Source organism: Puma concolor, chromosome A3 (assembly GCF_028749965.1).
Source record: "Puma concolor isolate L17-30 chromosome A3, mPumCon1.1.hap2, whole genome shotgun sequence".
NCBI classification, from domain to species: Eukaryota; Metazoa; Chordata; class Mammalia; order Carnivora; family Felidae; genus Puma; species Puma concolor.
The window spans coordinates 114,974,462-114,995,603 of NC_141669.1; the positions used below are offsets into that span (position 1 = coordinate 114,974,462).

Here is a 21,142-nt window from a genome sequence, read left to right on the forward strand (position 1 = left end):
AGAGTGAGGCCTTGCGAGCTCACCGCTATGCGGGGAGTGCTGGAGCCCAGCAGATGCCAGACCCTAGGCTCGAGGAGGGATGCTGCTTCTCCTGCCCGGTGTATGCAAGGAAGGTCGACACCTTTGATCTCCTGCAGCACAGGGGACAGGAGAAGAGCGGATACTGTCCCAGGGCCCCCACCTGGGAAACTAGGAATGGAGGCGAGGAAGGCAGAGTCGACTCTGAGACACTTGCCGTCAATTTCAGTCCCAGCTGGACTCTCAGAGCACCCTGGAGAGAAACACCTTCCCACAACCCGCCTTTCCTTTGTGAGTGGCCCAAACCTCACCAGGGTATTTTATCCATCTTGTTTCATGACCTTTGGTTCATTCACAGATACCCAAGTGCTTCTTTGCCCAACACTTGTGTCTTCCGCCTCTTTCTTCAGGAACAGAATACCTCACACTCCCTGCAGCGGCCACATCAGCCTCTCAGGTTCTCAGAGGCACTGTCCTCCCTCAAGCCACAGGGCCTCGGCACAAGTGGTTTCCTTAGCCTGGAGCTCTTCCCTTCGGACCTCCACCTCAGCTCAAGCACCCCTTTCTGAAGCAAAGCCCTGCCTCGGTCCACCCCTCATGCCCATCTAAGAGTACTCATGTACTGTGTGTCCTCCCGTGTGGCATTTGTCGTAGCTGCCCTGTGATAACCGATTCATCTTTCCCTCCAATTATTTATTGTTACCTCCTCTGAGCTGGGCCCTTGTGTGTGATTCTTTTTCATTAGTGTCTGTTTCCCCCAAATCATAAGAAGGGCTAGTAATGGTAGCTCCGAAGACTTGCGCATCCCTAGATGAGCTCACGGGGCAGGGCTCCATAAATATTTGCTGAAGGATTAAATCCTTGCAAATGCACCTGGCCGATAGTTGTAATTCCCCACAGATAGCAAGAATTCGTATCACGAAGCAAAATAGCACAGCATCCAGTAATGGGGCTACCCTGACCACTACTGGTCCTGGTGGCGATCTGAATCTAGCATCGTTCTGTGGGAAAGAAAGAGGCATGAGGCTGTACCGCCAGCTGTCTGAGTGGCTCTGCACTTCATGGTGACGGATGGGAATGGTGAAAAGAAGGTGAGAGAAGCCAGGTGCTTATGACTACGTGGATGGTTACGGGAAAGGAAATTACTCTTCAACGTAGTCAGAGGTCTCGCACTGAACCTGCATGGTGGTGTTTGGATTCTGTAACTATTAACAAAAACACTGCCATATTATTGGCATTCCTGCACAGAAACAATTTTACCGTTGTGAGTTAGAAACCCCCACATCCTTTCCCCCACTGACATTATTTTTGAGTACATGAAGCTTCTTAGGGATGTAACCATCATAGAGGAGACTATGTCAGGCGAGAAGATGCGGGAGGCACAGAGACACAAACAGCCCTAGCATCCAGAACAAGGCTTATTTTGTTCAACCTTTATGGGCCGGGCACGGTATGGGGCTGGGAGGACATCCCTCCTCCTTTGGGGAAGGCAGAATGGGTCATGCTCAAGCAGGCCAGCTCAAATCCTCCAGCGGGTGCCACAGCCCCAGATGCAACCTAAACATCCTGCTACATCACCTTGGAGCTGGCTGTGGAGCCATCACCCACTCTGCGTACACACACTCAGGTTGTCAAGGAGACCAGCAGTACTCGGGACAGCATGCACCCAGGGCCGGAAGTCAGACTCTCGGTGGGGGTGGGGAGAAAGAACCCATTCCCCTAGGGAGGCCTCAAAGGTCTAGTAGGTTCATACGTCACAACAGATGAGAAGATGTGAAGCTGTGTGAGAAATTATTACTCTGATTTTAGGCAGTGGTGGAGGCAGGGGGTGGCATTCACCTAGTCCTTCCTTGAAGGACAGTCATGCTACTTGCTTTGCAAAGGGCTAGAAGGTAGACTGTGTGGGGAAGCTGGCAAGAGTGGTTTTCTTTTCAGATCCAGTTTCCATGGTGCCTGACAACACTTGGCAATCCACAGCTGGGGAGTCTTGGACAGCCAGGGGGGCCCAGGGCCTTATCTCACCCGGGCCACCCTCCAAGGCCTCTGGCCTCTCTGGGCCCCCAGAGTGAGAGACCACAGGTGAGCAGCCAGGGCACCTCTCTCTCTCTCTCTTTCTCTCTCTCTTTCTCTCTCATGGGGAAAGGAGGTGAGTGACACAGGAGACAAAGGGCAAAAAGCAGAGAGAGAACAACCTAAGAGCCAAGGTCTACAGCTCATGCACACCCCCTCCTTCACCCCTGCCCTTGGGGAAAGTTCTGTGAAGCATGAGCTTCCTGAGTTTCACTGAAGACCTGGCAGGGCTGTCTGCCCAGCAGATCCCTAACTAAGAACACATTCTTTCCACCCCCACACCCCTCAGCCTGGACTGCAAGGACCAGATAACCACGTACGGTCCCCTTCGATTCCTGGTGTGTTTACACCTGCTGTGGTCCCCACATCCTGGAAAGGACCAACCGCACCCAGACAGGTTGGGACGCTTCCAGGCGGGACGAGGAGAGGAGAGACATGCACCTTACCTGTTCCTGGGAGTTCATCACTCGCAACTTCATCTGCTTCAGGTACGTGGAGGTAAGGGGCATGTTGTAATCGATAATCCCGGAGACCAGAGGAGAGGGAGGTTCGTTTTCTGGCAGGAAGAACAAAAGGAAGCCACTTTCAGTCTGGGCCAGGGGCCCCCAGGCAGGCACCACACCCTGTCACCCACACAGAGCCTAAGGAGGAGGAAGGAACACGCCAGAGCTCACAAGCTGGCGGCTCACCTACCACATCTGGCCTGTGGATGCGGACTGCGAGGCCCTGAAAATATTGTTCAGTTAGGTACCATTGTTTAGCAAGCGTTCACATGCTAAAAATCGGGACTATCTGGCTTCCTTGGAAGCTGGAAGGTCTGGTCACACAGGGCCCACGCTCCCACCTGGCCACCTACCAGGGCAGCCTTGCAGCAGCCACTTTAGCCAGCGTGTGAACTCTCCATTTTGCCACAGTCCCTACCGGTTCCTATGCGCATTTTCACTTGATTATGACACTTGCCGGGCCCTCAAAGGCATTTTCGTTTCCAGCTCTGGTCTAAGCCAGCTTCCTGGTGCACACCTGCCACCACCACCTGACCCCATCTCCCACCCCGACAGCGTCCCCCAAAAGGTACCATATGGCTCACAGGTCTGGGCCAGGCCTCCACTACCCCCTCCCAAATTCTGGTTCTTCCTTAATCACACAGAGAGGAGCTCTGTTTCCCCCATTTATTGCTTTCTTGTCCTGAAGATCAAAGTCACGCATGTTCTTTTTGTAAAGCATTTGCAAAATGTGGAAAAATGTAAAGGCCAAAAAAAAAACCAAAAACCAAAAAAACCACCCAAACCCAATAATTGCACTGAGCAGCTTGACATATGCTTCTGTTTATTTTTTCTCTGTGACTTCTCTTCTTTATGCACTTGATATTAAAATGCATACAGAAAATTATAGTTCGCTTAAAAACATTTTTTCCCACTTAACATTGTCACAGTCATTTCCCGCACCATCAAAAATCTTGTTTTGCTTTGCAAACAGTGTTTTTATGGCTATGTACTATTTTATCATAACTTGCTCAAGTCATTTGCTTATGATTGGCCATTCAGGTTGTTTCCTATTGGAGGCTATTATAAACAGTACTACAGGGAACATCTTTATTCATGAATATTGGTCTGTATTTCTAATTGTTTTCCAAAAAATGGAATTTGGGGGCCAAAGGGTAGGACTGTTCCAGAACTCTTAAAATCTCCAGCTAAGCTGCCTTCTGCAGAGGCTGCTGCAGTGGACAGTGCCCAGCTACTGTGTTCTGCGTCTGAGGCCCCACCGTGGGCGTCATAAGGGACAGACTAAAATGGCACAGTAATAAGTCAAGGAAGATGGGGAGCAGGACTGAAAGGGAGCCCCTTTTCCCATTCCAGCTTTCTCTGCAGATGCCCCCTGCTATGACCAGTCTCAAAACCCTGGAGTCACCTGCTGGGACCTTTCACACAAAGCGGGGCCTCCTTTGGTCATTTAGTCACTTGACCCAGCTTCACCCTCCGCCTGGGGCATAGTCTTGGTTACCTGTTCTCCGGCCTCCTCTTCCTGCCTCCAAGACTCCAGGCCTTTGGCCCAAAGTCCCCCCTGGTGCTCAGTTCTGTTCATGGGCTGGGATTTGAGCAGTGTGAGGAGAAGGAGGAGAAGCAGGAGCGACTTGTGGACTTGCCAAAGCTTGCCCTCCACCACTGCCACCACCACCATCGTGCCGGAGAGACGGGCTCAGGGGCAAGCGGGCGCTGGGGCCTCGGTGGAGGAATGCGGGAGCCAGGGCCCAGGCCAGGAAGGTCCCTTCGACCTTGGAGACGCTATGCTGAGTAAAAGAAGCCAGCCACACAAGGACAAATACGCTAGGATTCCACTTAGCTGGACTATCGAGAGCAGGCCTGGTCACTGAGACAGAGAGTTGAACACAGGTTATTGGAGACCGGGGGTTGAGAATGGGAGTTATTGCTTCATGGGCACGTGGTTTCTGTTTGGGGTGGTGAAAACGTTTTGGAAACACACAGTGGTGAGGGTGGCTGAGTGGTGTGACTATCATTAATGCCACTGAATGTACACTTAAAAATTATTAAAATGACAAGTTTTATGTTATATTTTACAATAAAGAAAAAAGCCCCTGCAAACAAGGGGGTGAAGCTACCCAAAGGGGACAAGGGAGTCCCTGCCTTGACCAATACAGAAACAGAGAACGGGGTCCACGGAGACTGGGTCTGGGGCCGACGGATGTCATTTTGAGGTGGTATACTTCTGGTGACGGCACAGCTTGAATATCATCAAGGTTTATAAAAATGCACAACTATGGTTTGCTTTTTAAAGCTATGTTGTCGCACTCAGGGTTTTTGTGCTCCTTGAGGAAGGTCTTTGCTCTCTGAGGAAGAAGTGAATGTCACAATAGAATATCTCAGAAAACTGGCTTAAAATGAGCTGCACTTTCTTTCCGTAGACACTTCCTCTTGGTTCCATGGCAGAGGGTTCTGACACCGCTGCACGTTGGCGCCTTCGCACAGACGACTGGCACGGCGAGGGGACTGAAGTCGGTTTCAGCGTCCGTTAGTCCTCTTCTTGCTGCCCCACCCTCAACCCAGACTTGACCTCTTTAAGCCCAGGAGCACACTGGGACCTCCCTCCCCCACAGAGCGTCGGGGTTGGAGGCCGTATGTGAGGCAGACATTTGAGCAACCACATTGAGAGGGTGTCACTCAAAAGAGCCATGGTTCCTGTTTTCTGATCCTGGGTCTCCAGACAGAGAACTCTGCCATTTCCGTTTCATTTCCTCAGAGACATGGTTGTCTGGTGAGAAGCTGTCAGACAACATGGTGCATGAGCAGGGCCACCCTCGTCCTGGAGATCACTGGTCAGAGCCGCAAATGAAGAATTCATGGAGTGTCATGGCAGCTCTCCGTGTTTGGCCATCCGGGGAGGCCAGGCACTGTGTTTTTTTCCCTGATGGTCACCCATGTCCTGCCTAAAATACCACGACTGCTTATGAGAAGGCACCTCTAATAAAGCCGGGTACAGCTTGGCTTAAGAAAGAAAACAGAAAACCAATGGCTAGGATGGTACTCTTGGGAGGAGGGGAAAGGGGTTTTCCTTGGCCTGTTCCGTCCCCGGCAGGTCCACAGATCAGAAACCACTTCCAGTGCCCAGAGGTGAGCCAGGAGGGCTCAAGAAGAGGAGGTAGGATGCCTCGTCTGGGGGGAACCCGGATGCCTTGAGCATGCACGCACAGATCCATCAGAGATCCAAGTGCAGTGGAATGCTCGTGCCTGCGGCTCCAGAAGCGAGAGTGCTGGTGGGGAGGCGGGACCTTGGTGGGCAGTGGGGAGGCATTCCAGGTGAGAAAACATGCCAGGGAGCTGGCTGTGGGACCGCAGTGAGGAGAAAGGCAGGCAGGGTTTCTGCCAGCCAGGAAGTTCCAGAGGTGGTAAGTGGCTCACATCAAGAGGATCAACTTGGTAGGAAAGAGGGGAGGTGCAGAAGCCAGTGGTAGCTCCGGGAACTCCGTGGAGTCACGTGCTCACAGGCCAGACGAATGCCAGGATGGGCATAAGCTAAGGTGGACGCATGAATGGGTTACAAGTGGCTTCCCTGGCCTCTGCTGAGGCAGGTCAGCCCCCGCTGGGGTCAACACATACAGTGGCCGCGCTCAAGCCACTAAGCGATACCGCTGGTGAGTTAGGAGATCGCCACGGTCGCAGAGCCACCATAATCCAGCAGGCTGCTGGTGACAGAAGCAGAGGAATCACTCAAAGAAATGTCTCAACATGCTTTGCCAAGGAAAACTGACACCCGCCCAGGAGCTAGCCCTGGCTTTATGGGCCTCGAGAATAATCGTGATGCAGAGGCTTGACCCAGGCCAAGCCAAGTGCTGGCCTCCACAGCTACGCTCCAATGGCATGCATCAATCGAGGCAAGCTTCAGCGCAGGTAGTGGCCCTCACTCCTCCACGTAGAGCAAACGCGGGCAATTCTCCTGAGCTTTCACCTACAGAACAGAACTCAGTCCAGAGAGGCCTGTGGCTTCAGCTGCCAGTGGCAAGAGCTCTCCCAGGCAGGGCTGGATGTTGAAGGATACGTGCGTGATGAGGGCCCAGAGGAGCCACGAGACCAGCCAGCCTGTGTGGGTGTTCAGATCTGGAAACAGAGACCCAAAGCCTGGGGCTGGCTCAAAAGGTGATGGAAAGCCTCTTTCCCAGGGGAGTGAATCAGTAGGCCAACAGGTATTCGAGGAGCACTGATGTGTGTACCTTCGGCGGGAAAGGTAGGGGGGACTCTGTAGGTACAATCCCTGCACTCGGCGGGGTGGGACTGATGCGGAGTCCATTAGAGGTCAGAGGAGGAAGAGTTCAGAGGCTCTGGAGTAGTTCAAGACAGCTTTATGGAGGGAGGATCTGAACAATGTTCAATCACTTAGCTGACGGCTACTCAGCACCCGTTAGGAGCTCCACAAAGACCCTCCTGCTCCAGGAGGTGGGTACTAGTATTAACAGCCCATTTTACAGATGAGGCACCCTCCCCATGTCACACAGCAAATGAGTATGAGAACTGGGCCAGGCCAAGCCAGCAACCAGGCCAGCATTGGAAAGACTCTGCAGGGGCCTAGGAACCAGCTGCAATGGGGTCACGTGAAGGGAGGAAAGGAAGGAGGGATGTGGGGGGGGGGGGTGCACAGAGGGGGTTGGACTGAGACAGAGGAGTCTGGGCCTGGCTGTGAATGAATCACCACCTGAGTGGACAACTCTGTCTCCAAGGCAGGGACCCTTCAATAGGTAACTGGGTTGCCCACTGCTAACTCCTAGTTTGCTGCCTTGCAAATAATATTTTGCCACATCGGATGGGAGAAAACCGGAGCATGCCTCCAGAGGCCCTTTCCCCAGGAGCTAGGGCTGGTCTGAGGGCACACCCGGTTCTCACTCTGTCCCATCTCCGCCTGGACTTGCTGTGGGGTGGTGGAAAAGGAGTGTGGAGCCGGGAGGCCCTGGAATTTCCCATCCCTGGACTTCCTGATCCTCAGCTGCCTCCTTTGTTTGTGCTCCTGGCGTTGGGGGGAGGGCACGGGACTGTCCAGGCCCCCAGGCTCTGTCGGGGACAAACTGCTGAGCAGGGGAGGCTGCTTTGCTTCCTTTCTTTCTTTTTAACACGAGGCCAGGAAGCCAGGAGTTTTCCCAACAGCCCCTTGAGAAGTCTCCATCCTGTTCCCTGTCCCCCTCCTGCCCCACCTTCCTGGGACAGGAACCCAGGCCTGCCTCTGGGGCCTGGGGCAGGAGAGGGAGGGGGGAGGGCTGGCATGGCAGGGGCGCCTACGAAAGAGCAAGCAGTATGGCTTCATCCAGGGAGGCCAGCACTGCGGGAGACCAGCTCTGTGGGCTCTTAGCTGGGGTAGGAGAAGGGACGCCCTGCCAGCTGGCAAGGGTGGCCCAGGCAGCTAATGCCTCTGGCCATTAAGCAGACAGGGGAGCCTTTCCCACTCCAGAGCTCCTCACTGGCAGCTTCCAGAACCAAGCCCTTCCCTTTTGCTTAGCGACCAGGTTGTGGACCCAGGGTGCTCACCTAGGTAGGCTGACTGACCAGAGGTCTCCCTGCAGGGCCACCTGAACATTGGCATTCTTGTGTCTCAACACCATGGTGCACACACCTAATAGGGTGGGAGAAATGGGCTGATGTTCCCCAGGTACCTGCCATACCAGATGCCCTACAGAATAGGCTCCTTTAATTCAGCTCCAAGAGGGAGGCATTGCTCCCATCTTGCTGATGATAAAATAAGTTCTCCTGCCTTCTGGTAGGGCTTGGACAACTAATTTCACCATGACACTTGTCTGTGCCTCGTTTTCTTAGCGGCAAGGTGGGATGGATACCTCGTAGGATCATACAAGCTGTTAGGAGCAGGGAGGTCCCCAGCCTGCCACAGGACATACAACAGGGACCAGGCACCACACCCAGGTCTGCTGGACCCCCAGCCCAGGCTTTTCCGTGGGTCGCACCGTCTCCTGCTCCCTCAGTGTCTCCTCTTCTCCCTGCATGGGAAGCTCCTCTCCCGGGGTCAGAGAAGTGGCATTCTGCCTGAGGACCGGCAAGGATGGGCACCACGCAGCTTTACGCCTCCTGTGCTCCGTCCTGCCTGGAGCACACCCCTGGGAAGGGAGGCTCCAGCACAGAGCACACGGAGCTGGTTTATATTCTAGGCGGTTCCCTTCTGGCGTGAGTACGCGCGCGCGTTCTTTCTCTCTCTCTCTCTCTCTCTCTCTCTCTCTCTTTCTCTCTCTCTCTCTCTCTTTCTCCCCCTCTCCCTCTCCTTCTCCACCTCCCTCCCATCACTCTCCTCCCTCCTCCTCCCTGGGGGTGGGGGCCTGATGGTGGCAGCCTGGAGAAGAAACCGGCTGCCGCTGTGCTCAGCATCGCCCTCTTGGCTGTGCTGGCCATGCCGAAGCCCACAGATGAGGAGAAGCGGAGCTGCAGCCTGGAGACGAGACCTTGCAGCCTTCACTGAGGAGTTGGGGGGCGGGGGGTGAGGGACGTCCTCCACACCCGCAGAGAGCAAGGGACCAGAACAGAGGGAGGCTGCAGACACCCCAGAGCGGCCCACAAATGCAGTCCCTCTTGGCCTGGCCTCTGTTCCCCTAGGCTAGTGCTTCAGTGTGACTCGGCCAGTTGCTATGGAAACAATTAGGCCAGAACAGGAGGGGACAGGCAGCCACCACCAGGGCACGTGCCCCTGGGACTCAGACCCTGACAGGGTGGGGGTGCAGCAGGGAAAGCCCTCCTGGCCTATTTGCAGGGACCAGACACTGCCCTGGCCCAAGGCTGCGGCCACTCAGCCAGGGCCAGGCCCAGTGGGGCGGGGGCCTCTGAGGCATGCGCGTTACCATAATAACTACAACCGCCACGGTTCCCTCCTCTTGTGCGGCAGCCGTGTGCCGGGGTACAGGGATTAACTCTCCAACCTTAGCCCCCTGACGTAGGTCCCATGATTCACTCCACTTAACAGATGAGGAAACTGAGGCTCAGAGAGACGAAGTCACTTGTTTAGGATGCACAGCTGCTGACTGGCAGAGATTCAGACCCACCCAGTGCGCCTTGGGGGCTCTGCTCTTAAACCAGGAACCCAGCGTTTGTGAGGCATTAACCACACTTGTTCCCGTCCCCCATACTTTAGAAGCTACCCAATGTGCCTGGTGAAGCAGCCATGGCCTAGCGACCCCATGGACAGGAAGGCTTCTGGATTTGGTGAGTCAGCAGAGATCACCAAAGTGAGAAAACCCCAAAACACTTGATACCTAGGCTCCAATTTCTTTGTTGTCATCTACTTTGCTTGAACTTTGTTGTTGATTTTTCCTTCCCCAGAAATGGGGGGGTGCCACTTGAGTATCACCCAAAGTGAACAGCCTGCCCTTCAGCCTGAGTCTGTTCCCATCCTCAGGCAAAACGCCCACTGACTTCAGCAACCTTTACAGACCTGATGCCCAGGAGCAGCCTAGAAGCCCTGATAAATCGCCCACCTGAGCACCATTTCTCAGGGCAGAGTTACAGTCACACCGGCCACACGTATCGGCCCACCTTGCTGTGCCAAAGCCACCTGCGAACAAATGAGCCCCAGACTTGCTGGAGGCCTCTGGGCGTGCTCAGGGTGAGGGGCTGAGGAGGACTGAAACGGGAGTCCTTGCTGCATCTCAGGGGGCAGGGCAGAGCTGGAGAGCATGGACACTGGCCCAAGGAACCAACTTTGCCTGGTCACAAGTGCTCTGGGCATTTACATTCGAGGTAATTCCCACAGATTTCCTGGACGTTCGCAGCGAGGGAATAAACACTGAGGGAGGACCGACTACTGGTAGGTGTGGGGCTACAGGGTACAGAGGTACCCGTGGCGAGGGGGGTGCTCCTGTCTTCAGAGAGCTCACAGTCAGGGCGGTGAGACCAGACCCATGAGGACACTGCCCCGAGTGAGGCTTGGGTGGCAAGTATTCAGGTGCTCAGGGACTAGGGCGAGGTGATCATTGCCACCAGGAACCTCAGTGGGAGAAGAGGGTCTTTTTTCTTTTTTTTTTTTTTTTTTTTTAATTTTTTTTTTTCAACGTTTATTTATTTTTGGGACAGAGAGAGACAGAGCATGAAGGGGGGAGGGGCAGAGAGAGAGGGAGACACAGAATCGGAAACAGGCTCCAGGCTCTGAGCCATCAGCCCAGAGCCTGACGCGGGGCTCGAACTCACGGACCGCGAGATCGTGACCTGGCTAAAGTCGGACGCTTAACCGACTGCACCACCCAGGCGCCCCGAGAAGAGGGTCTTAAAAGGAGGTAGGAATATACCATTGGTTTTTTAAATGAAACCTGACATTTTTTTTAAGCTGAAAAAAAACCCCCAAAAAACCCCAACCAAACCAACAACGAAGTTCTCTGGGCATGGACCCACACTGGCCTCTGGGAATTGTGACAACTGCTGGCCATGCACTTTTCCGTCTGTGCCAGCAAAGGGCAGGCCCTGCTGGTGGGAGGGCCTTTCCCTGCACAACCTCCCCCAAGGCACCAGCATGCCTGCCTTCTCCCCTACCTTTGGGCTCCAGGCCATTGGAATTAAAGTGCATCCTCTTCTGACACTCTGTGCAGCTCATCAGGAATCGAGTCACGGCTTCTCGCGGAAGGAAGGCATAGGTCTCTGCAATCTGGGGGAGAGAGGAGGTTTGCTCATCATATGGACCCAGGGGGAGGTCACTTGATCACCAGGTCACCGAGGTCAGTGCTCAGGTGGCAGGTGGTTGGCCCTTGCCAGGAAGGGAAGGGATTCAAGGAGCAGGTGGCAGGTGCCCTCAATTCTTAGCCATGGAAATGAGTGAGGACTCTTATGGAAAACCATTTGTTCTAAAATTTTGAATAAAGGAGCTTAAAAACTGAGAAAGCAAAACATGTAAACATTATCTAACCTATGTTTTAATAAGTAATACTCCTCTCAGAGCATTTTATTGTTGCTACTGAAAAATTAGCTTATAAGCATTGCTCTAGGGGAGGAGGAAAAATTTCCGTTCTTAGAGATGGGTAAACGGAGACCCACTTACAAAGCTACTGGCTCCGGGCCTATGAACAGAGCCCAAGGTTCTATAAGCTCTTCCTGCAATAACTCACAGATCAAGAACATTTTTAGAGAGAGCTGTGAAAGTCTGATGCCAAGGGATCAGGTTTTTCAGACTGGGCTGCCAATGACCCCTATGTTCCAGGTGAGGTCACAAGGCCCAGAGAGGTAAACCAACTTGCCCAAGGTCACACAGCTCTTTAGAGGCAGTGCTGGACCAAAAGCCTGTCCTCCATAGTTGCCTCCAGAGGGCCTCCCCTAGCCAGGGAGGAGAAAGCAGGTGTGGGAAGGAAGTTGGAATAGATGGGAGGGAATACAAGAAACAAGCTGGGCAGGGGAGTGGAGAAGTGGGTGCGGTCCCAGAAGCCCAGGCCATCTCCTCTCGCTCTGGGTTTTGGGAAATGGACTGGCCCTGGTTTGGCCGCCTCTTGGGCCCAGGTTCCCTCGGCTGAGGCCGGTAGCTGCCCAGCCGCTGGTGTTCGCACGTTTCCCAGAGCCGGAGCCCTTCCGCTCCTCTCCACTAAGGGGCAGCATCACCCCAGCATTCCTCCCTCCTCGCCGCAGCCCAGCTGGGAAAGTTGGCGGAGGGCTCTGGTCAGCCCTCAGGGGGTGGGGACTGCTCTCCAGGACCGCACCAGGTCTGCTGCTTGGAGGTGCACGAGCACCCTGTCCCATCTCTGTGGCGATCAGGAGGCGGAGTAGGGTAGGGCAGAGCGGATGGGGCTGGGGGGGGGGGCAGGGTCCCAGCACGGGGGCCAGGCCGTGCCCCCAGCTCAGCTGGCCTGTGGACCTCCGGGGCTACTCCTGCTCGGTGGCCGGCTGCAAACGCAGAGTTAATTTTGGTGACACAATTGTTATTTCTCAGCTGATTTGATGCTCTGCAGAGCAGGCAGTCTCCTTGATGAGTTATCTCCCTTCCAAATTCCCTGTCTGATTGCCTTCCTCTGGAGGTCAGGGACAAGGGCAAACCCCAGCTCTCTGATTGGAGCCAGTGGATGGGAGGGCATGCAGCCCATCCTCCTCCGGTCTCAGGGCTGCGGGATGGGGGCCTTCCTGCCACACACGTGGACATCTTCATTCTCAGCCCCACCTGCCTGGAAGTCTTATGGGTGGCGGGTGGTGTGCACCTCTCAGGCCTTCAGGGTTGGGAGGGGTGGGCCCCACTGAAGGGCTGCCGGCTGCAGGAGTAAACGGGCAAGAGGGAAGGGCACCTGCTGGACAAAGAGGGGGGTGTGGCTGAGTCGGGCAAACAGGTGACCTCCGAGGTGCCGCAACAGAAGGGGTGATATCCCAGGTCAGACCTAGGAGAGGTGAGCTGAGGGCTTGGGGGAGGAGGGTCACAGTCTGCTGGGAAAGGAGGAAAGTTCCAGAGGGAGAGCACGATTCACTATACAGAATCTCTGCCGCTGGGCAGAGAAATCATTTTCCCAGCGCTCAAGGAGAGCCCTCCTGGCCTGGCTGCACCTGACCTACCAAGGGCTCAGGGATAGTTCCCAAGGAGGGCCCAGCCCAGGGGCCAGGATGGTGGCCACAGCTCCCTTGGCCTCGGCAGGGACCCCAGCCATACACATAGCTGGCCAGGGGGCACGGGGCGCACACCTTCTGGACCTGGGTCCCACACAGGGGTGGCTGGGGTGGACCCAAGTATAGGTGAGGAGTCCTTGGAGCCGTCTGAGGGCCAGGAGGGAGCCCTGCTCTGGGTGGCTGGAATGTCTGCAGCCTCACTAAGTGCTCCACGGGGAGTCAGTGAGGTGCAGCGTCTAGCCCAGCTCCATGCTGCTGTAGGGGCTGGCATGGAGGAGGGGGCAATGTGTGGCCTTCGGCCTCCTCCGGGCATCTTTTGGTTCACTCTCCTGGCTTGTCCACGTGAGAAATGGGACATCCATTTCTGTTCTACAGCATGGATGCCCAAGGCCACAGGACTCCGGATGAGCTGAAGAGAGGAAGACAATCCTAGCTCATGCTCTAGTCAATAGGGTGGTGGTTTTCAGATAGTTTTAGAGCTCCGGACACAGTTCTGGAAGTAGTCTCTTATGCTGAAGGCCAACGTGTGAAACAGAGATGGAGCTGCTGTGTTTAAGGAGGGGAGCCCAGGACCACTGTCCCCACCCAGCTTCCCTCGGCTGCCTGCTGCTGCCTTGCTTTCAGGGCTTCCTGCCTGGACACTGAGACCCGTAAGTGCATTTGCCTTTTACGTTTTCCCTCATGGTAAAAAGGAGATTTCACTGGCAGGGAGAGCAGAAGCTATTTGCAGAGTCGTTGACTTGTAAGGCCCCATTTCGCTCCCCAGCTCAGGGGCCGACAAGGACACATGAGGCCAATTGGGGGGATTTGCACCACTTTACAAGATCGTGCCACTGCCCTGCGGTGGATTAGCACGCGGTGGGCCTGGAGCAGCTGCTGACCACATCTGGCCCCACCTCCAGAGTGGTCAGGGCAGCCAGATCCGGACTCCGTAGCTTGATCTAGCTTACCAGCACCCTGGGAGAGAGGAAGGAAGCAAAGAGTTTGCTCCAACCCAGATGGGTGCGGACACCAGAAAAGCCCCCTTGAAAGAGGCCCAGTCCTCTATGTGGGCTCAGAGAACTCTGTAGAACCACTTGGAACCCTCCCCAGACCCTGGCATAGGCAAGTCCCCCTGCGAAGCCTCTGGATCCTCTGGTCACACTGCATCAGAGGCAGCTTAAGGCAGAAGCTTCTCTTCCAAAATGGGAATCCCCTGCATTATCCATTTAAATGGCCATCTATCCCTGGCTCATATAGCTTCAGTTTCAGAAAGCTCATTACCTGCCCTCTCTGATCTACTGCTGGATAGTGGTAGGTGCTAGAAGCTTCTTTTTCCCACAGAATAATGTGCCTCCTTCAATACCCTTGAACAAGTCTGCCCATCTCCCTTCCAGCCCCCTGCTTCCTGCAGGCACCCCAGGCCTATAAGAATCTGGAAGGTCTCCGGTGCCCTAGAGATGGCAAGTAAGTCCCAGGATTCAGGTTTGGCAAAACACACAGAGACAGGTCCAAAAAACCCTCAGCCGGGGGCCTGATGTAAACCCCACTGTGCCAGGCTGTGCCTCTCTGCAGTCGTCAGCACAGAGTTTCCTTGGGGGCTCTTTCCCTGGCATGGATGGGACTGAAGAGCTATGCTTGGGTTGAGGAAAATGGGAGCAGATGAAAAGCAGGGGGACAAAAGCATCCAGGCACCACCCCCACCCCCCAAAAAGGAAAGGGTGGCAAGAGAAGGGTGACAGATGGGGAAGAGGAGGGGGAAGGGAGAGGAGGCACACGGTGGGGAGGGAGGTGCAGCAGCCCCCTTGGCCTTCACACCCGCTGCAGGAGGGCCCTGGCCTGCTCCACTCAGCCTTGGCCCTGCTGCTGAAATTCCAGCTCTGTGCACAGCCCAGCTGGCCCACTGCCAGTCATGTGCCAGCTCCAGGCTGGGCAGCGGGAAGTGGGGCACGCGGCGGGCATATGGACGGGAAGCCAGGAAGTGCAGAGCAAAGGGCTGGACACAGAGCCCAGGGACACAGAGGCTGGCGGAACCAGCCCAGCCCAGCCCTCTCTACAGCAGGGAGGCCGCAGACCCAGCCTTCATAAATACCCAGGGAGTGCCTGTGGGTGAGGCTTGGTGCTAGACACGAAGGGGACCAGGGAAGTCATGTGGTCCGGCTGGCCCAAGCCCATTTACCTTGACCACAACAAGTCTTGGGGCTTACTAGCTGAACACGGGCTGTTCGTGGAGAGGCAGGATGTGTACCGGTCAGGGCACAGGCTCTGGGTCCAGCTGCCTGCCTCCAAGCATCAGAGGGGTGACCTCAAGGCAGGTTATGTGTCACTCTAAGCCTCATTTTCCTCATCTGTAAAATGGAGATAACATTAACATATACATATGTCTGTGTGTGTGTGTGTGTGTGTGTATACACACACACACACACACACGCACACACACACATATATACATGACCTCCATCACATATGTATGTATACATACACACTCTTTGTACGAGTGAAGGCTCAGAGAGCTGGTGCACAGGAAACTGCTGAGTGCAGAGCCTGGCACACGCAAACTGCCCAGCACTGACAAATTTAATGCTTAGAAAATGTGTTGGGTCTCAGTAATACCAAGGGGCCCACAAAGGCCCTGGCTTGGCTGTCCCTCCCTTCGTCTATGACCCTCTGGGGGGAACACCCTCAGAACTCAGGCCGTATAGGAAAATTATAGACTTATACAGGCTACCTCCACAGCAGTCCAAGGCTATTTATATGAAGAATTTGGGGTAGGGGTGGAGTTCACAGCTGCCTTGGGTGGGGAAGTCCAGTTACAGAGGGGCAGGTAAGAAGCCAGAGAGAAAGTTGACACACAGGGGGCATGAGGACACCAGCTGTCTGTCACATAAGTGCTGTGTGACCTTAGATCAACTCTTTGGGTCTTGGTTTCCTTAACTGCAAAATGGGACCATAGTGCCTCCATCACAAAATTGCTCTGAGGCTTGAATGAACGTACAGTGTTTGGCTTTACTGGTTTAGTGGTGGGTCTTGGGTTCAGAGCTGTGCATGATCCGTGGCAATGGCAGTCAACAGGGGGATGGGACCAGAACGCAGGCAGGCTCCTCCTTCTCTAGCCACTGTCTCCCACACCTCCCCATGTGTGACGTTTCCTAGCCCTAGATCACCATCTCTGCTCCCTTCTGCCTACCCAAGCTTAGAATGCCAGCTTATGCACCATCTTCTCCATGAAGCCCTCGCTGGATTAGCAATAATATGAACGTAAGGGTTCTGGAGGTGCCTTTGCTGAATGCCCTCAGGGTTCTTGTTCCCTCAAAGGTAGGGACCAGGTCCTCAGACTTCCCCTGGGGAACTTGTTGTACTGACTTTGCAGGGTGGTGGAGGACCGGACGAACTCACACAGGAAGCATTTAGGGCAGGCCTAGCACACAGTAAATGCCATGGAAGCATTTGCTCTTTCGATTATTATTATCTAGCCACCCCTACCCCCACAGTCCCAGAACAGGCTGCAAGGGGCTAGGGTGGGAGGTGGGGAGGGGAATGAGTGAAGCAGAAACCAGGAAGAGGGCTTTGCTCCTGCCCTCGTCCCTCTCCTTCCCTCCCTCACTCCCTTCAACCTGCCTCTCCTTTGTGCTCAGACCACAGAACCCGCCCCCTCGCCCCCCTTGAGCCATCTCTGGCTGCCATGCCCTTGCCCTGTGCCCCCCTGGGTCCCCAAAGGCCGTTTCATCACGCCTCAGCTCCCTGCCCCGCCCCCGCCCAACATGTGCGGAGCCCATGGCCTCCTGCCAAGGCCTGGGGCTGCCCACAGAGGCCCAGAGACAGAAATCTCACCGCTCGGTAGGTTTTCTTCTGCCCAGCGTGCTTGGGGGCTTTGCCTGGCTCCGCTGAGCTCTCCACATGCATCGAGTAGATGATGTCAAAGAAATCTTCCACCACAGCGACCCGCTTCAGAGAGATGCCCTCCGGCTCCGACAGGCCATCTGCCCCCTGCGACAGGGTGGACAAGCTGTGTTAGTGTCAGGGATGATGGCAGGGTGAGAGCTGGGCCCTGAGGCCTGGCAATGGGTCGGGGGCAGGGACGGCGCTGCTCCCTGACCCGCAAGGCCTCCAGAGGTAGGTCTGGAGGGTTGGGGGTGGAAGGAGCCTGCCGAAAGGGCCCCGGAGACAGGGGCACCAGAGTCAGGGCGGTTGCTGCTACCAACTCTACCAGAAACAATGGGAAGAGAATGACAACAACGAAAATACAAATTAAAAAACCAAGAGGCTCCATGTTCACAATTTCAGACAGATTGTGCCAGACTCAGGCGGGGAGCTCTCGAATCACATGCTGTGCCAAGACCATCCTGGAAGTCTCTGGGGAGGGGGGGGTGCTAAATAGATGCAGCCCCATCAGGAGCTCGCCAATTAGCAGTAACCTTTCACTGTGGTCCCGGGCTGGGGTCCCAGGGGAATGGCTCGGATCACCTGGGTGACTCCTGCCTCCACCCTGGCCTTTCTGAAAAGCTTTTCACCGCTGCCGGCCCTCCCCACTCCAGCAGCTGAGCGCCGGCAGCAGACCCAGGCTCTTTGTGTGTGGAGATACAGAGAATAACAGACACAAGGCCACGTGGAGGTGGCGGGGCCTCATGAGCAAGGTGGCCGTAGGCCCTTGAGCCTCTTACAAGGCTGGCAGGGGTGCCGTCAGCTGGTCCTGAAAAGGTGTGCCAGGATTGAGAAGGGGGTCCTGCTGCTGGGCAGACACCTGCTGTCTCCCACCAGCAGGGATGGGAGGGAACCAGGAAACTGCAGGGCATGAGGCTGGTGGGGCGGGGGGGGGTGTGTGTGGCCGGGTCCATAAGGGAGCAGACTGCAGAGTGAGGTCTTTATTCATAGGGCACAGGATACACACATGCTCGGGGACACCCGGCTCCTAGCCATCATCTCCCTATGGGGAGACCTGGAGAGCTCTGGGGAGCTTCACAGATTAAGAGCAACCAGGTGTGTGTGTATGTGTGTATATGTGTGTGTGTGTGTGTGTGTGTGTGTGTAAGGGGAAGATGGGGGAAAAGGAGATAGGATATTCTCTAAAAGTGTCCAAAACACAAATCTCCCAGAGAATTCTTTCCTAAAGGATCTTGCTCACGGCTCAAGAACATCAGCTGTATGAGGATGTGCACTTCATCTCTTGGCTCTTGTCTGTCTCCCTAGCACCTAGAACAATGCCGGACACATACTAGGCTCAGTAAATAACCGAACGCCTGACTGACTATAAGCAGCAGCCAGGCAGGGTAGTTGAGACATATGCTTCCTCAGTTTGCGGCCCATCATCGAAGTGGCTGTGTGACCCTCAGCAGTTATTTTGCTTCTCTAATCCTCAGCTCCTTTATCTAGAAAATGGGGATAACAGAAGCACCTTTCCTATGAGCTACAGAGAGGAAGAACTGAGATGCGTGTGGAACACTTAGCAGCAAGCCCAGCCCATAGGAACTGCTGCACAAATACTATAATTAAGAAGGGCTTTGTCGTTTGCAAAGTTTCCCCTAGCTATGATAGGGCTGAACATTGTGACAAGCCTGGGAGGTTGTTGGGGTCAGGACCTGCCTGTGGTATGGTGCCTGGTAAGTAGCAGAGCTGGTTTAAGACCTCGGTCTTTGCAGTCCAAGGAAAACAGAGGCGGTGCTAAATGGGACACTTGCTTACAGAACATTCTGGCCACAGACGGGGCTTGGTTTTGTCCAGCAACTTTCCCAATATGCCATGATGGGCAAATAGGGCTGTCTCTTTGCCAGTGGCCCACTTGAGACCAGATGGGCATCTGGAGTGGAGGGTGCCAAATCCTACAGCCAGTGGGCAGCATCCGTGGGTGGTGACCCTAGGTGGTGACCCTATTGGCCCTGTACAGTTCCTCTTGCCAATGGCTTCCTTCCTAGTCAGGATCCATTTCAATAGGGACTTCTCAGATAGCATGCATCTGGTGTGTGGTGTGTGTGTGTGTGTGTGTGTGTGTGTGTGTGTGTGTGTGTGTGTAGGAGGAGCTGCCTGCTGGTCCTGCTTCCTTGCTGTGAGATTGTGGGCAAACTCTTCAGCCTCCCTGAGCTTCACTTATGAGCTGAGCTGTAAAATTCCATGACTCTTCTTTTCTTAAACTCTCTCAGGAGTTACCGTTACCTCTTTCCTGGGGGTATCTGAAGTCCCCTCTGACGTCCTGGGCCATCTGTAAACGGGGCTCATCAGTGACAAACTTGATCATTAGCTGACTTGTAACTACCCAGCATTTTGGGGATCTTCAAATACTGCTGTGACAGAGTTGGATGAGACAAATATTATGACAGTCCAGTAATAATATCCTTCTAACCAGAGGTTCATGTTGGCAAAAACTAACAAAAGGATCATAAGAATAAAAATATAACTGGGTTTCTATTTCTTGAGCTGGGTGGTAGTTTTACAGGTGTGTTCGGTTTGTAAAGAGCCATTAATCTAAACTTCACAATCTGTGCACTTTTCTATATGTCTGCTAAGCTTTAATAAAAAAAAGTATATTAAAGAAATATAATGAGGTGGGTAGTTCCACAACATTTTGATAATCTGAATCTAGAGGCATAATGAGGGGCTTAGCTGCTTAAAAGTGAATAGACCTCTCTGCTTGTAAAACCATTTCGAGCAAGAATGTAGACACCTCTGGAAAATGGAGATACAATTTGGTGGGAAGGAATGTAGAAAGAAAATAATCTGATGAAAGACAGTATTTCAGGTAAGTGAAATGGAAAGTGTCCCCTAACCAGCTTGGTGACCTTGGGCAGGTTCCTTCTTGACCTTTTTTTTTTTTTCTTTTTTTTTTTAATTTTAAGTAATCTCTACACCCAATGTGGGGCTTGAACTCACAACCCTGAGATCAAGAGCTGCATGCTCCACCAACTGAGCCAGTCAGGCACCCCACTTCTTGACCTCCTGAAACTCGGTTTCCTCACCTGTAAAATGGGCCTAGAAAGTCCTTGTTGGCTGTTCCAAAGATTAGGCTAAGAGTGTATGTCAGACATCTGACACATATAGGCTTGTAAATGTTCATCTCTTCCCTCTGGACCCACTGAATTTGGACATTTTGTGTTTAGGAATTTGCTCTTATGTCCTGTCCCTCTGATCCATTCAGGTTACAGCACGGGTCCCCCAAGGCAATACCCACCATCAGAGGAGATGCATAGTCCTATGCAATTCCTAAGTAACATGCTAAGGCTGTCACACAAACTTAAAATACATTTTCTGAAAGTCAAGGTGTAACTAATCAACCCAGATTAAACAGCAAACCTCACTGCCCAGTGCCTGGCCCATCTCTGTCCCAGCCTTTCACCCCCATTCTAAGGCAGACACGAGTACCCGACAGCTTGGTACCTGGTCCAATGTGACTACAAAATTGTCCCAAAGAAACTCTTCAGGGATCATTTTTAGTAGCTCCCGCTTTAAAGATCTATTGTGATCTCCCCTGATGTTCAAACCTGGGTCCTATAACTGGTCTCTCTCAACTGCAGAGATGTACACAGGAAAGGAAAGGGCTTGTAAGCAACCCAAATTCAAACCACACAAGGTCTGCAGAGCCCCACCTTGAACTGTCCTCTGGTGAGCTGTGGCCACCTGGACACCATGTGTGCTACACCCTAAGGGAAGAACACCAGGATATCTGTCTGTCCTTCAAGGAGAACCCTGGGAAGAGAACAAAGGGATCCCACGGCAGTCACGTGCGAGACATCTCTGCCATGCCCTGCATCCATAGAGGTAATAACCTTCATGCTAAGTGCTGCAGGAGAGGCATGCCTTCCTTAGCTGAGAATCCAGACACAGTGCTATAAGGCAAGAGCTGGTAATTAAAGGAGCAGAAAGCACCTTCCCCATAGCCTTGGGATGCCCCTGCCAACCACTTCTGCTTTGTACCCAAATTAGCTTAATCTGATCCATGGCCCTAAGCAAGCTGGGCCTTGGCTTGACAAAGCTCACTTCATTTACAGGCTGAATGAAGAGGGGGCCCAGAGCCTCCTGACTCACCC

The 21,142-nt window shown here is 54.0% G+C and overlaps 1 protein-coding gene across 1 annotated transcript in view; it reads right to left on the reverse strand.

Moving 5' to 3' along the window:
- NOL4L (nucleolar protein 4 like) overlaps positions 1 to 21,142 on the reverse strand; it is a 128,463-nt gene that overhangs the window by 61,547 nt on the left and 45,774 nt on the right. Inside the window, exons 2-4 of the mRNA XM_086701960.1 lie at positions 16,959 to 17,114; positions 11,109 to 11,220; positions 2,535 to 2,644 (exon numbers count right to left, since the gene is read on the reverse strand). Coding sequence (XP_086558086.1) covers positions 2,535 to 2,644; positions 11,109 to 11,220; positions 16,959 to 17,114 — 378 coding nt within the window. The remainder of the gene's footprint in view (positions 1 to 2,534; positions 2,645 to 11,108; positions 11,221 to 16,958; positions 17,115 to 21,142) is intronic.